This window comes from Schistocerca piceifrons, chromosome 2 (genome assembly GCF_021461385.2).
Source record: "Schistocerca piceifrons isolate TAMUIC-IGC-003096 chromosome 2, iqSchPice1.1, whole genome shotgun sequence".
NCBI lineage: Eukaryota > Metazoa > Arthropoda > Insecta > Orthoptera > Acrididae > Schistocerca > Schistocerca piceifrons.
In genome coordinates, this window is record NC_060139.1 from 832,592,390 (window position 1) to 832,605,088 (window position 12,699).

General features: G+C 42.8%; 1 protein-coding gene across 1 annotated transcript in view; it reads left to right on the forward strand.

The window, feature by feature from the left end:
- Positions 1-12,699, forward strand: part of LOC124774951 (mediator of RNA polymerase II transcription subunit 12) — a 365,571-nt gene that overhangs the window by 34,487 nt on the left and 318,385 nt on the right. The window contains exon 8 of the mRNA XM_047249660.1: positions 1,357-1,610. Coding sequence (XP_047105616.1) covers positions 1,357-1,610 — 254 coding nt within the window. The remainder of the gene's footprint in view (positions 1-1,356; positions 1,611-12,699) is intronic.

Genomic DNA, 12,699 nt, shown 5'->3' on the forward strand with positions numbered 1-12,699 from the left:
TCAGGGGATAATATTTTTGGGATCGTGTGTAAACAAACATGCAATGTCAAAACATCATACTAGTTATTGTGGACAATCACATGTGATGAACCAACATGAAGTGTGATATCTTCAACTGTTTGTCACCTGTCCGACCAAATTAACTGACAAATATGTAGTCTGTACTGAGTTACATTATACAGTTACATGACCTGTATCCATTTGTGCTAATTAAACATACTGAAGCAGTGTGGGCACAAGCCAGAACCCAATAAGGAAATAAGAATGCTTACCAACACCTGCAAGTTCAGCATTTATGCCATGCCAACATTTCCACAATTACAACCCAGGTTCTAGGGCAATAACCAGCATTTCAGGGTATTTCAACAGCACTTGGTGTGTGATGCACATGACCTCAACTGCAATAAGACCTACATTGTCTTGTATAAAAGCAGGTAGTCCTGCCAGGGTGGGCATGTTGATACAGCCTGCCATCCTGTCAGCATCTGCTGTGTACGCTGCTGGTGTGAGGCCGCCAATGTTCTTCATGTTGGTGCACGTCATTGTCGGATGGGGCAAGGGTCAAACCATTGCCCTCCTAGTCACAGAGGCGTTGGGCACCTGGCAGCACCTGGTACTACAGCGGGGTAGGATGCAGCTGCCCTGTCAGCAGTGTAACAATGTAAGGCTGCCGCATCTGATGCAACACTACCAAGGTACGGTGACTGTACAAGTCCATGGCACTATTGGGGCAGCAGTGGCCATTGTCCTCTTGTCACTGCTGATTGCCACTGTAGGACGCAAGATTGATGCTTGACCATGCCTATGGAGCATGGACACTATGGGTCGGCATTGGGTCCCCTCACCAGACAAAGGCCTGTAAATGCTTTAACTTGTTGGTGTACTAAATAGTTTACAGGCATGCCATCTGCCTTGTAGCAGGCACGTTCTCCTTATGCCAGCATCCTGTAGCCTTTGCCAACCCATTGAACCCACAATGCCCAGCTGAGAGAGCTATCGTTGTCTCGACCACTAGAAGAATGTCACTTCCACCCCTGTGTAGTGGTCTTGCACCGCTGACCCTGGTACATTTTGGCACCCAACTGGACATGTGATCAGCCATCTTGCTGCACCACTACAATACTTAACACTGTCATCATATGTATGTTGCACAGGAGCATGACAGCACAGTTGTACCACTAATTAAGGAAATAGATTGAGATACCTTATACTGTTCGTGAAGACTGATGTTCCAGCCATAAGAAATATAAATATTGAATGTGTAATTTATTTTGATGGTGTTGAATTTTTAAATCGATGCCTTTTCTGGTAGCAAAAGCTTACAATTAAAAAAAATGTTGTTATTATGCAAAGCAGGAGGGCCTTCTCGAACGACAAGAGTTTCTGCAGTGGGTGCTGGAACTTCTGGACCGCATGCGTTCTTCGAGCAGCACAGATGATGGAGTTCTACGATTATTGCTTCCACTCGCTCTTCAGTACCTTGATGAGTATGTTCAGTCAGAACTCCTAGCCCGTCGATTAGCGTACCTGTGCGCACGCAAATTAGCACAGATGTCACAGACACTGCCTGATCCTGCATCACCTGCCCTTGCATCTCCACAGAGTCCAAGGTAAGGATCAAGCTATTGTTGCATTGGTAATTGTCAAATAAGTGTATTCTTTCAGCATGAGGAAAAACTTAAATACCACACAGATCCACTGCCTAATTTACTTTGAAATATAAATTTTTGCAGTGTTTCTCCTGGCAGTTGGAAATTTTCTGGAAGGGCTGTTTTGGCTTTTTCCTACGTTTTCATGTTATTCTACCAATGTTATAAGTAAGCAAAAATTTCAGGAGACCTTTGAGGTTGTTTAACAAAACCTGTATCAGGTCGAGTAAATGAACCTGGGATATTCTTAAGTGGAGGCCGTCATCTGCATGTGTATTTGAAAGGAGTAGGGTAATTACCTAAAGTCAATGGAGGTGTATTGTAAACACTGTCCTATTGTTACATGTGTAGGTAATAATTTTGTTTGGAGGTGTTACATGTGTAGGTAATAATTTTGTTTGAAGGTGGCAGCTCATGGCGTCGTGGTTCAGTTTGCTGACTCTCGATCAGCCCCAGTTTCAGTTCCTGGCCAGATCAGGGATTTTCTCTGCTTGGGACTAGATCTGTGTTTGTCCCCATCCCCATTTCATAATTATCAACATGGAAGTCACCAAAGTGGCATCAAACGAAAAGACTTGCACCAGGCAGCTCAACTTCCCACCCCTACCCCAACCCCAGATGGGGACTCCTGTTCAAAAATGCCACTTCACTTTTTTTTTCTTATTTTTCCTTCTTCTCTGAAGAATACTATGATAGCCAAATAAATATTAAGCTAGCAATAAAACATAAACAGCAACTAATTAGTATAACTGAAGAAGCAGCTCTCTCTCTCTCTCTCTCTCTCTCTCTCTCTCTCTCTCTCTCTCTCATCTCTCTCTCTATCTCTCTCTCTGTTTCTCTCCCCGCTTCCTCCCCCCCCCCTCCCCCTCCCTTCCCTCAGCCCAAGTGATGGCTTGTCTGCTAGTATGTTAATATGTGTGGTTATTTAGGTAATTTTGATGGCATATGTATAAATAGCATTGAAGTCTTATAGTGAGAGAGTGTTTTTAATACAGTGATCAGTACATTTACATGCCTCTTTTCTGACTGCAAACTATGACCGTAAAACTGTGACAAGTTTCATCAAAATTGAACTCAGTGGCATTGAGTGAGTATTTTACTGTAGACATGTTCTTGTGCTCCGTCAGAAAGTAAAACACATATAACTCCTGCCCAACCTTGTAAAAATAGTCTTGCATGTGTATATTTGGACTCCTTCCTTGAGGGCCACCAGTGCCAGTCAAACATATTTTCTAAGTGCCATGAAACCCAGCTTTTATGCTTCTCAAGGAGCTTCAAAAAATTGTGTAAAATGTGGGAAAATGTGGGAAATAACGTTTTCAGGATACCCTCTTGCATTTTCGCACCTTATGTATGATATATGTACATAACGGGCATCAAAAGACTTGTTTATTATCTAGTAAAAGTTTGTTATCTAATAAAAACTGCTGATGTAACTGGAACTGATAACTATGGGGAAAGTAGGAATGTATGACTCAATTTCATAAGTCATAATTGATGTTTTTGAAATCCTGTAGCTGTCATTCATTATTTAAATAATGAAATACTGCACTAGTTACATATTTTTTCATGCTTAACACGACTTGTTTCGAGATTTTTTTCTTGTTGTCAAGTGCAAATATGTACATAAGTATTTTGTGTGGTGTTTGAATATGTGTTATTCTGCGTCTCTTGCACTGTACTCATCTTTTTGAGGTTATCAGGTACTGTGCCTCCTCAGTTATGTAGAAAATCATCACACACGTGCAAACTATCATTTACATTGTTTGTTTGTGTAACAGCACAAAAAATACATACCTAAATACTTCACTTGACAATGAGAATAAATCCTTGAAACACGTTTTTCTCAGCATGAAAAAAATACATAACTTGCACTGTGTTTAAACTGGAAACATTTGAGCAATGCAAAGTGAATGACGGTGTCAACTAGCGCTCCAAGTGGCCAAACACCGAAACACACTAAAAGTGGTTTGACAAAGGTGTCACAGTGATCACAACAATCACAAAACTGCGTTTGCACAGTAGAGACAGTTTGGAAATGGTTGTGATTGGTCATGATATCTCCATTCAAACGAACCTAGTTACTCCCATCAGCCACCACACCAAGTAGAGCTTAGCAGCGGCAGGAGATATGGCACAAATTGTTCCAACTTTTACATGTTTACCGTTTCAAATCCGCTGAGTAGTGTGTCCAGGTGTCAAGAAACTTAACCACATAATACTTGTAAAGACTACTGGATGGCCAACATAATGCCAGACTCATTTTTTCTCCACGAACATTTTTTCCTACTGCTTAAATCGCTGGAAAATTATAAATATGTTGACACAAAATTCGGTGCAAATTAACATTGTGGGCATAGGAAATTTGACAGGAATGATAAAAAAAATGTCATAAATAGTGGGAAAATGTTAATTGCAGGAACGTTAAAGAAGGGTTATACTGTACAAATATTTTTACGATCAGTCTTGTTTCTTACATTTCATGCTTCCTACCAGGGCTGGCTCGTGTACAGATTTGCAGGCTTGCATGTCCCTCAGTAATATTTTTTTAACTGCATTTCCATTTTGAGCTTTCTGTACAAAAGAAGAAATAGCACACCATTTATTTCTTTTGAAATATCTGTGCTCTAAGTTCCAAATGCAGTCAAATGGGATGAAAGCATGCTGAAAAAATGTTCAAATGTGTGTGAAATCCTATGGGACTTAACTGCTAAAGTCATCAGTCCCTAAGCTTGCACACTACATAACCTAAGTTATCCTATGGACAAACACACACAACCATGCCCGAGGAGGACACGAACCTCCGCCGGGACCAGCCGCACAGTCCATGACTGCAGCGCCTTAGACCGCTCGGCTAATTCCGCGCGGCAAACGTGCTGACAGTGACTTCTGTTGCACTGTATTTGCAAACACGTATCAGGGTGTCTACATCTACATCCATACTCTGCAAACCACCATGAAGTTGATGGCAGAGGATAGGTCCCATTGTATCAATTATTATGATTAATGGAAAATCTCATATAAGATGTGAAACAAATACTAACAAGGAGATAGAGGGGCTGGCCAGTACTTACCTCAGCTCAGTACAGCCGATAGATACACATAAAACAGAACTGAAAATTTACATTCCTAGCTTTCGGAACTTTGTTCCTTCATCAGGGAGGAGAGAGGGGAGAAAAGGGAAGAAGGGATTCGTCACTGGAGCAGATACGTTTGCCAATCTGCTCCAGTGACGAATCCCTCAACAACTACACCAATAACCTGACCAGTGCTTTCCTCTCCCGCAACTATCCTCCAGACCTTGTCCACAAACAGATTTCCCGAGCAATACATTCCTCCCCGTCCAACAACAATGTTCCTACCCCCAGACCACACAGAAGCATCCCCCTTGTCACCCAATATTATCCTGGCCTCGAAAACATCAACAAATTACTCCACCAGGGATATGACTTTCTCAAGTCAACCCCTGAAATGAGATCATCCCTTGACAAAATTCTCCCCACACCACCCAGAGTTGCCTTTCGTCGCCCCCCTAACCTCCGTAACATCCTTGTTAAACCCTACAATATTCCCAGACTACCTTCTCTACCCAGCGGTTCCTACCCCTGTAACCGACCCTGCTGCGAAACCTGCCCCATGCATCCCCCCACAACCACCTACTCCAGCCCCACTACTGGTAAAACATACACAATTAAAGGCAGGGCTACGTGTGAAACTACACATGTCATTTATCAACTGACATGCCTGCACTGCACAGCCTTTTACATCGGCATGACAACAACCAAACTGGCTGAGCGCATGAACGGACACAGACGAACTGTCCGCCTAGGAGATGCCCAATACCCAGTAGCGGAGCATGCCCTCCAGCATAATTCTAGGGACCTAGGAACCTGCTACACAGTATGTGCCATTTGGCTTCTCCCACCCAACACCAGTCCCTCTGAACTGCGGAGATGGGAACTTGCACTCCAACACATCCTTTCATCCCGCCATCCCCCTGGACTGAACCTACATTAAACAACCTCACTCCCATTCACTCTTCAGTCTTCTCCTCTTTCCCTTTCCTCTTTAGCCATTCACGCATCTTTTCATCCTACATAGTTGTGTTTATCTTTATACTATATACCTCTTTACTTCTGTATGCATCCTCTTTGGTTTGAAGCTGGCACTGTACTTACAGTAGAATATCTTTGGCTTCCCTCTGACAACCATGCCTCCATCCTTGCTACCCTCCCTGTTTACCTTTCCCTGTTGCTTCATAACCTGGGTTTTGAGTAACTGAATCCACTTTCCCTTCTTCCCTTTTTTCCCCTCTCTCCTCCCTGATGAAGGAACAAAGTTCCGAAAGCTAGGAATGTAAATTTTCAGTTCTAGTTTATGTGTATCTATCGGCTGTACTGAGCTGAGGTAAGTACTGGCCAGCCCCTCTATCTCTTTGTTAGTATTTGTATCAATTATTAGGGTCTCTTCCTGTTCCATTCACAGATGGAGCACGGAAACAATTATTATTTGAATGACTTTTTGCGTATAGTAATTCTTTAATCTTTTCCTCATGATTCCTTTGTGAGCATACATAGCAAGTTGTTGTATATTCCTAGAGTTATCATTTGAAGCTGGTTCTTGAAAGTTTGTTAATAGACTTTCTAGGGATAGTTTACATCTATCTTCAGGTGTCTTCCAATTCGGTTCCTTCAGTATCTCCATGACACTCTCCCAAGAATTAAACAAACCTGTGACCATTTGTGGTGCCCTTCTCTGTATATGTTCAGTATCCCCTGTTAGTCCTATCTGGTGCTGGTTCCACACTGAGCAATATTCCAGAACCAGTGGCACAAGTGATTTGTCATCAGTACCGTTTGTAGATTGATTGCAATTACCCAGTATTCTACCAATAAATCGAAGTCTGTCACCTGCTTTACCCATGACTGAACATATGTGATCATTCTATTTCATGTCTGTACAAAGTGTTATGCCCAGGTATTTGTATGAGTTGGTCGATTCAAATTGTGACTCATTTTTGTTCCATAAAGTGCAAAATTTTACATTTCTGAACATTTAGAGCAAGTTACCAGTCTGTGGATGACATTGAAATCTGATCAAGATCTGACTGAATGTTTATGCAGTTTCTTTCAAATAGTACTTCAGTGTAGATTACTCCATTATCTGCAAAAAGCCTGATTTTACTATTAATATTGTCTGAAAGGTCATTAATATACAATGTGAACAGCAAGCATCCCAACACGCTTCCCTGGGCACATCAAGGCTACTTCTACATCTGACAATGACTATCCTTCCGAGATAACATGTTGCATCCTCCCTACGAAAATGTCTTCAGTCTAGTCACAAATTTCACTCGATATCCCATATGATCGTACTTTTAACAATAAGCTTAGGTGTGGTATTGAGTCAACTGCTTTTTGGAAATCAAGAAATACTGCATCTACCTGATTGCTTTGATCAAGGCTTTCAGTAAGTCATGAGAAAAGTGCAGTTGGGTTTCCCATAATCAGTGTTTTCAGAATCCATGCTGGCTAGCATTGAGGAGGTCATTCTGTTCAAGATACATCATTATGTTTGAGCTTAGAGTATGTTCTAAGATTCTACAACAAACCGATTCAAGGATGTTGGGCATTAGTTTTGTGGATCATTTCACTTCTTGTAGACATATGTGACTTTGAGGGATCTATGATAGATTGTAGTTAGAAGAGGGTCTAACTCAGCCACAAAGTCAGTGTAGAATCTGATTGGGATTCCTCGGGCTCTGGAGCTTTGCTCAGGTTTAACGATTTCAACTGTTTCTCAACACCACAGACTCTAATACTTATTTCATTCATCTTTTCAGTAGTATTAGGATTAAACTGGGCTAATTCTCCTGGGTTTCCCTTTGTAAAGGAACATTTGAAAATAGAGTTAAGCTTTTCAGCTTTTGCTCTGCTACCCTCAGTTTCAGTTCCTGTCTCGTTCACTAGGAACTGGACAATAACTTTGGTGCCACCAACAGCATTTGCACATGACCAGAATTTTGTGAGATATCATGTGACAATGTTCTACTAAGGTAGTCGTCGAAGGTATCACGCATTGCTCTCTTGACAGCTAAAGGTATTTCATTCAGCATCTCTGTATCTACGTTATAGCCATACTCTTTGTTTTACACCTATTATGAAGTAATCTTTGTTTATTTAAAAGTTTCTTGACAATGACTATACCATGGAGATTCCTTCCCATTATGAACTGTTGTACTGGGTACATATCTATCCAGTGTATGTTCAACTATTCTTTTAAACTTGAGCCATAGTTCCTCTACATGCTCCTGCCCTATGCTCAACATCTTCATTGAGATATGACACTACTGTTTTTTATCTAGTTTACTGAGCGTATATACCTTTCTGCTTGTTTTAGTTGTCCTTTGTACTTAGGTAATCATTATTGCCACAACTGTGTCATGGTCACTGATACCAGTTTCAATGTGGACATCTTTAAAGAGGTCAGGTTTATTTGTTGCCAGATTCTCTGTATTTTTATCATGAGTGTGATTTCTAGCTACCTGTTCTAGGTAGTTTTCAGAGAAGGCATTTAGTAATGTTATGCAGGATATCTTACCATGCCCACCACTAGCAAAACTGTAATTTTTGCAATTGATTGTTGTATAATTCAAGTCTCCACCTATGATTAAAGTATGATTGGGGAAATTACATAAAAGTGAAGCGAGATTTTCTCTGACTTTTTGGTTACGTTGGGAGATGAATCTGAGAAGGATCCAATTATCATTTTATGCCCCCCCCCCCCCCTCCCCCACCCCACCCCACCCCACCCCCCATACTGAGTCTTGTCCAAACAATCTCACCTGCAACTTTAATTTCATTTGCATGGATTTGAGTTCCTTGTCTACTGCATTAAATACACCTCCAGTTCCCATTTGCTCATCCTATCAGTAGACACTCAAATTTACCCCAAAAATCAGACTTTTTACACCACCTCCAGTTCCCATTTGCTCATCCTATCAGTAGACACTCAAATTTACCCCAAAAATCAGACTGCCATCAATTTCAGGCTTCAAATAGCTTTCTGTACCTAGTATAATGTGAACTTCATTGCTGTTCAGGAGTGCTTCCAATTCTGGATCTTCATTGCAAATGCTTTGGCAGTTAACAGTTGGGATTTTAATGCTCTCACCTGTAGGAGGCGTTTCTTCAGATCTTACACAGATATTTCTGGGTTTCCTACAGCTATTGTTTGTTATCTGGATTGGATGGAGAGTTGCCTAATCTGAAAACCTCTTGTGAGCATCCCACATGTTATGCACACCATGACCAATTTACATGGACCCTGCAGTTCTCAACTGTATGGCACAAGTACAGGAAGTTGCAGCTTAGCTTGTCATAGAGTCTTTGTAGTCTGGTTCAGTCAGGTGTGTGTGTATGGGGGGAGGGGGGGGGAGGTGGGAATGATGTGGGGTGTGGAGGCAATGCTTGCAAAACTTTACTCAGATATGGATTTGGGTGTATAAATACCCCACACGAGATTGGAGACTGGAGCCAACAGCAGGCTGAGCAGCTTTCATCCCTGATGTGTGGACAAGACAACACCTTCTCGTCACACCATGAGGATGACTGAATGCACAGAAGTGAGCTGCAAAATCACATAAAGACATTGGTAGCTCCTACCATGATGTGATTGATGAAGCAATTTGCAAGCCCAATGTGCGACTCCATGGTGACTGCTCCTTGAGCAGTTAGGTAGCAACCAAAGATGGCAACACTAGCAACTCCATTCAAGGTCTTTGTTTATAAATCCCTAAGTAGGAGGTATAAAATAAAGGCCTTCCCTTTTACCCTAAAAAATAAATAAACAGTACCAAAACAGCTTAAGGTAGCTAGTGTCTTAGGCTCAATAGAGTGGATGCCTGCAGTGGCCCACCTTCATCCCTCCTTCTGAAGAGAACTGGAGCTGTCAGAGCTTCTAACAAAGTGGGATCTGGCACCTCCTTATCAGTTTACTTGTAGCTGTGAGTAAAATAACTATTTCCCATGCATTCCATCCATTACTTAATTCACCCTGCACCCCACCCCCTCAGGGGTCCACCACTCTCCAATCTTTGGTGAGTTTATATTTGGCTACCAAGGCCCCGCCCCCCCTCCCCCCCAGCCTTTGCAGTGTCTCTTCCCTTGCCATGATATTGAGCAAGATGGCACAGTGGTTAGCACATTGGACTCGTTTTTAGGACGACGACGGTTCGAACCCGCGTCCGACCATCCTGATTTAGATTTTCCAAAATTTCCCTAAATTGCTTCAGGCAAAAGCCTTTGAAAGGGCATGACCGACTTCCTCCCCATCCTTCCCTAATCCTATAGGACCAATGACCTCGTCATTTGGTCCCATCCCCCAAATCAACCAACCTTTCTGTGCTGCATGTCTATCCTCCTGCTTTTCTTTTTCCCCTCCCTAGGGGAACATGTCTTGGATAGTTTCAGGACTGTGTTGTGAAGTTTCAGTAGTCCAGTGTTGGAACAGACCCTCATCTACCTCTCTCTCTCTCTCTCTCTCTCTCTCTCTCTCTCTCTCTCTCTCTCTTTCCCTCTCTCTCTTTTCCCCATCTCCTCCCCATCCTCCACTTTGGCATTTGAGATTTCTCTTCGTTTCTTCTTCCTCCCTGTGAGCTCTCGAAGACCAGCCCACACATTTGACCCATAACAGGTGATTGGGTAACACATTAATTCCCACACCAGGGTCGACAGGTAGGGTTCGCAAGTACCACCTGATACAAGCCAGGTTCAGGGAGGGGTGATTGCCTGAGCTGTTACCTTCCCAAATTGCCAATTGGTCTCTCTTGTCAGGAGTTCTGGAGGTATGACCTGATGTGTGAACAATCACCTAAGGCCCTAAGGCAGGTGATCAGGTGATTGTCCCCCATCAGAGAGGGTCCCCAGTTGGAAGGAGCACACCATCGGAGACACTGGCAATCTTTTTTTTTTTTTTTTTCTCGTTATGTGCCAATCACCATTTCAGTCTGCATCTACTAAGCATAAACCAACATATACAGCATTAGGCTAAGATTCAAAGGCTCTCACAGCCGCAACTTGGTTCCTGTGGTATTGCATACCAAAGAAGATCAGACCTTTGCTACGGCTAATCTGTTTATTATTCAGAAAGGTTTTGATATAATTTCAGGCCATGCAAAATCCTACTCTCACTTATGTAAAGGGATTCTGCTTATGGAACAATTGTAATTTTCAATCCCAACAGCTGTTTACACCTTCGCTCCTCCAAGACTGTACTGTTCATGTCGATGATGATGTTTGGTTTGTGAGGCGCTCAACTGCACGGTTATCAACACCCATACAAAGTCCCAACCTTTGCTCAGTCTATTCTCACCACTGCCATGAATGATGATAAAATGATGAGGACAACACAAACACCCAGTCATCTCGAGGCAGGGAAAATCCTCGACCCCGCCAGGAATCGAAGCTAGGACCATGTGCTCGGGAAGCAAGAACACAAGTGCGAGACCATGAGCTGCAGATTGTTCGTGTCGAGACCCATTGTATGCTGAATTCTTTGCTTGGTGTTATTTACACTCGGCTGTTTGATGGTCTGACAAAGGGAGAAATCCAGACTTATCCCTGTGATCAGGGCATCACTCCTGCCCATTGGGTAGTGAAAAATATTGATAAAAACTTAGTGCCTACATGCACTCTTTTTCTCATATTTGATAGAGTAGTGCTTCCATTTAATTTTAAGGCAGGCTGTGAAGTCATCGCAGTCAGACTGTACATTCCAAACTGGATGCATTGAAACCAGTGTCAACATTATAATCACACTCGCCTTTCCTGTCAAAACATGTAGACAAGTTAAATGGCTTGTCTGGAACCAAAGTACCATACGGAACCTTAGCCAGTAACCCTGTACTCTCTCAGCTATACTCCAAGTCTTCCAAGCCAAAATGTTTGTATCAGGGAAAGCTTCAAGGCCACCATAGTCTGCTTGGTTCCCCCATACAACATACAACCATGTATCACCTCCAAACACAGCTGATACATCACACGTGAACTGCATTCTCAGTCCACAAAAGACATTTGGACCACCAATAAACTGCTGCTTATTGAATTGACCAGCAGGGTCAGTGTCTATTGCTTTCAATGACTTGTAGACAGGAACACTGCACTGCCAACGGTGACTATAACCACGTCACACAGGCATTAGGCATTGCAGAGGTATGTTAACACAAGTGAGATGCTCACGAGGGCTATTCCCCACCTTCTTCTTCCCACTGTATCAATTGTAATGGTGACTGTGCCGCTTCATCCCACGAATGTCCCGTATATCTCAATGAGTGGCCTGTCCAAGACATCCAGGTGAAGGAAAAAGTGTCCTACTCTGTCACTCACAAGTTGTTGACGAGTCAAAAGGTCTGCATTTTACCGTCCTGCACTTATCATTCCATTGTTGCTATGCCTCACTCCACTGTAACGCTACTCAGACTGGTGACATCCACACTCCGTATTTCTGCTCGGTATGTTTAATACCCCCCATGAACCATGGACCTTGCCGTTGGTGGGGAGGCTTGCGTGCCTCAGCGATACAGATGGCCGTACCGTAGGTGCAACCACAACGGAGGGGTATCTGTTTAGAGGCCAGACAAACATGTGGTTCCTGAAGAGGGGCAGCAGCCTTTTCAGTAGTTGCAGGGGCAACAGTCTGGATGATTGACTGATCTGGCCTTGAAACATTAACCTAAATGGCCTTGCTGTGCTGGTACTGCGAACGGCTGAAAGCAAGGGGAAACTACAGCCATAATTTTTCCCGAGGACATGCAGCTTTACTGTATGATTAAATGATGATGGCGTCCTCTTGGGTAAAATATTCCGGAGGTAAAATAGTCCCCCATTTGGATCTCCGGGTGGGGACTACTCAAGAGGACGTCGTTATCAGGAGAAAGAAAACTGCCGTTCTATGGATCGGAGCGTGGACTGTCAGATCCCTTAATCGGGCAGGTAGGTTAGAAAATCTAAAAAGGGAAATGGATAAGTTAAAGTTAGATATAGTGGGAATA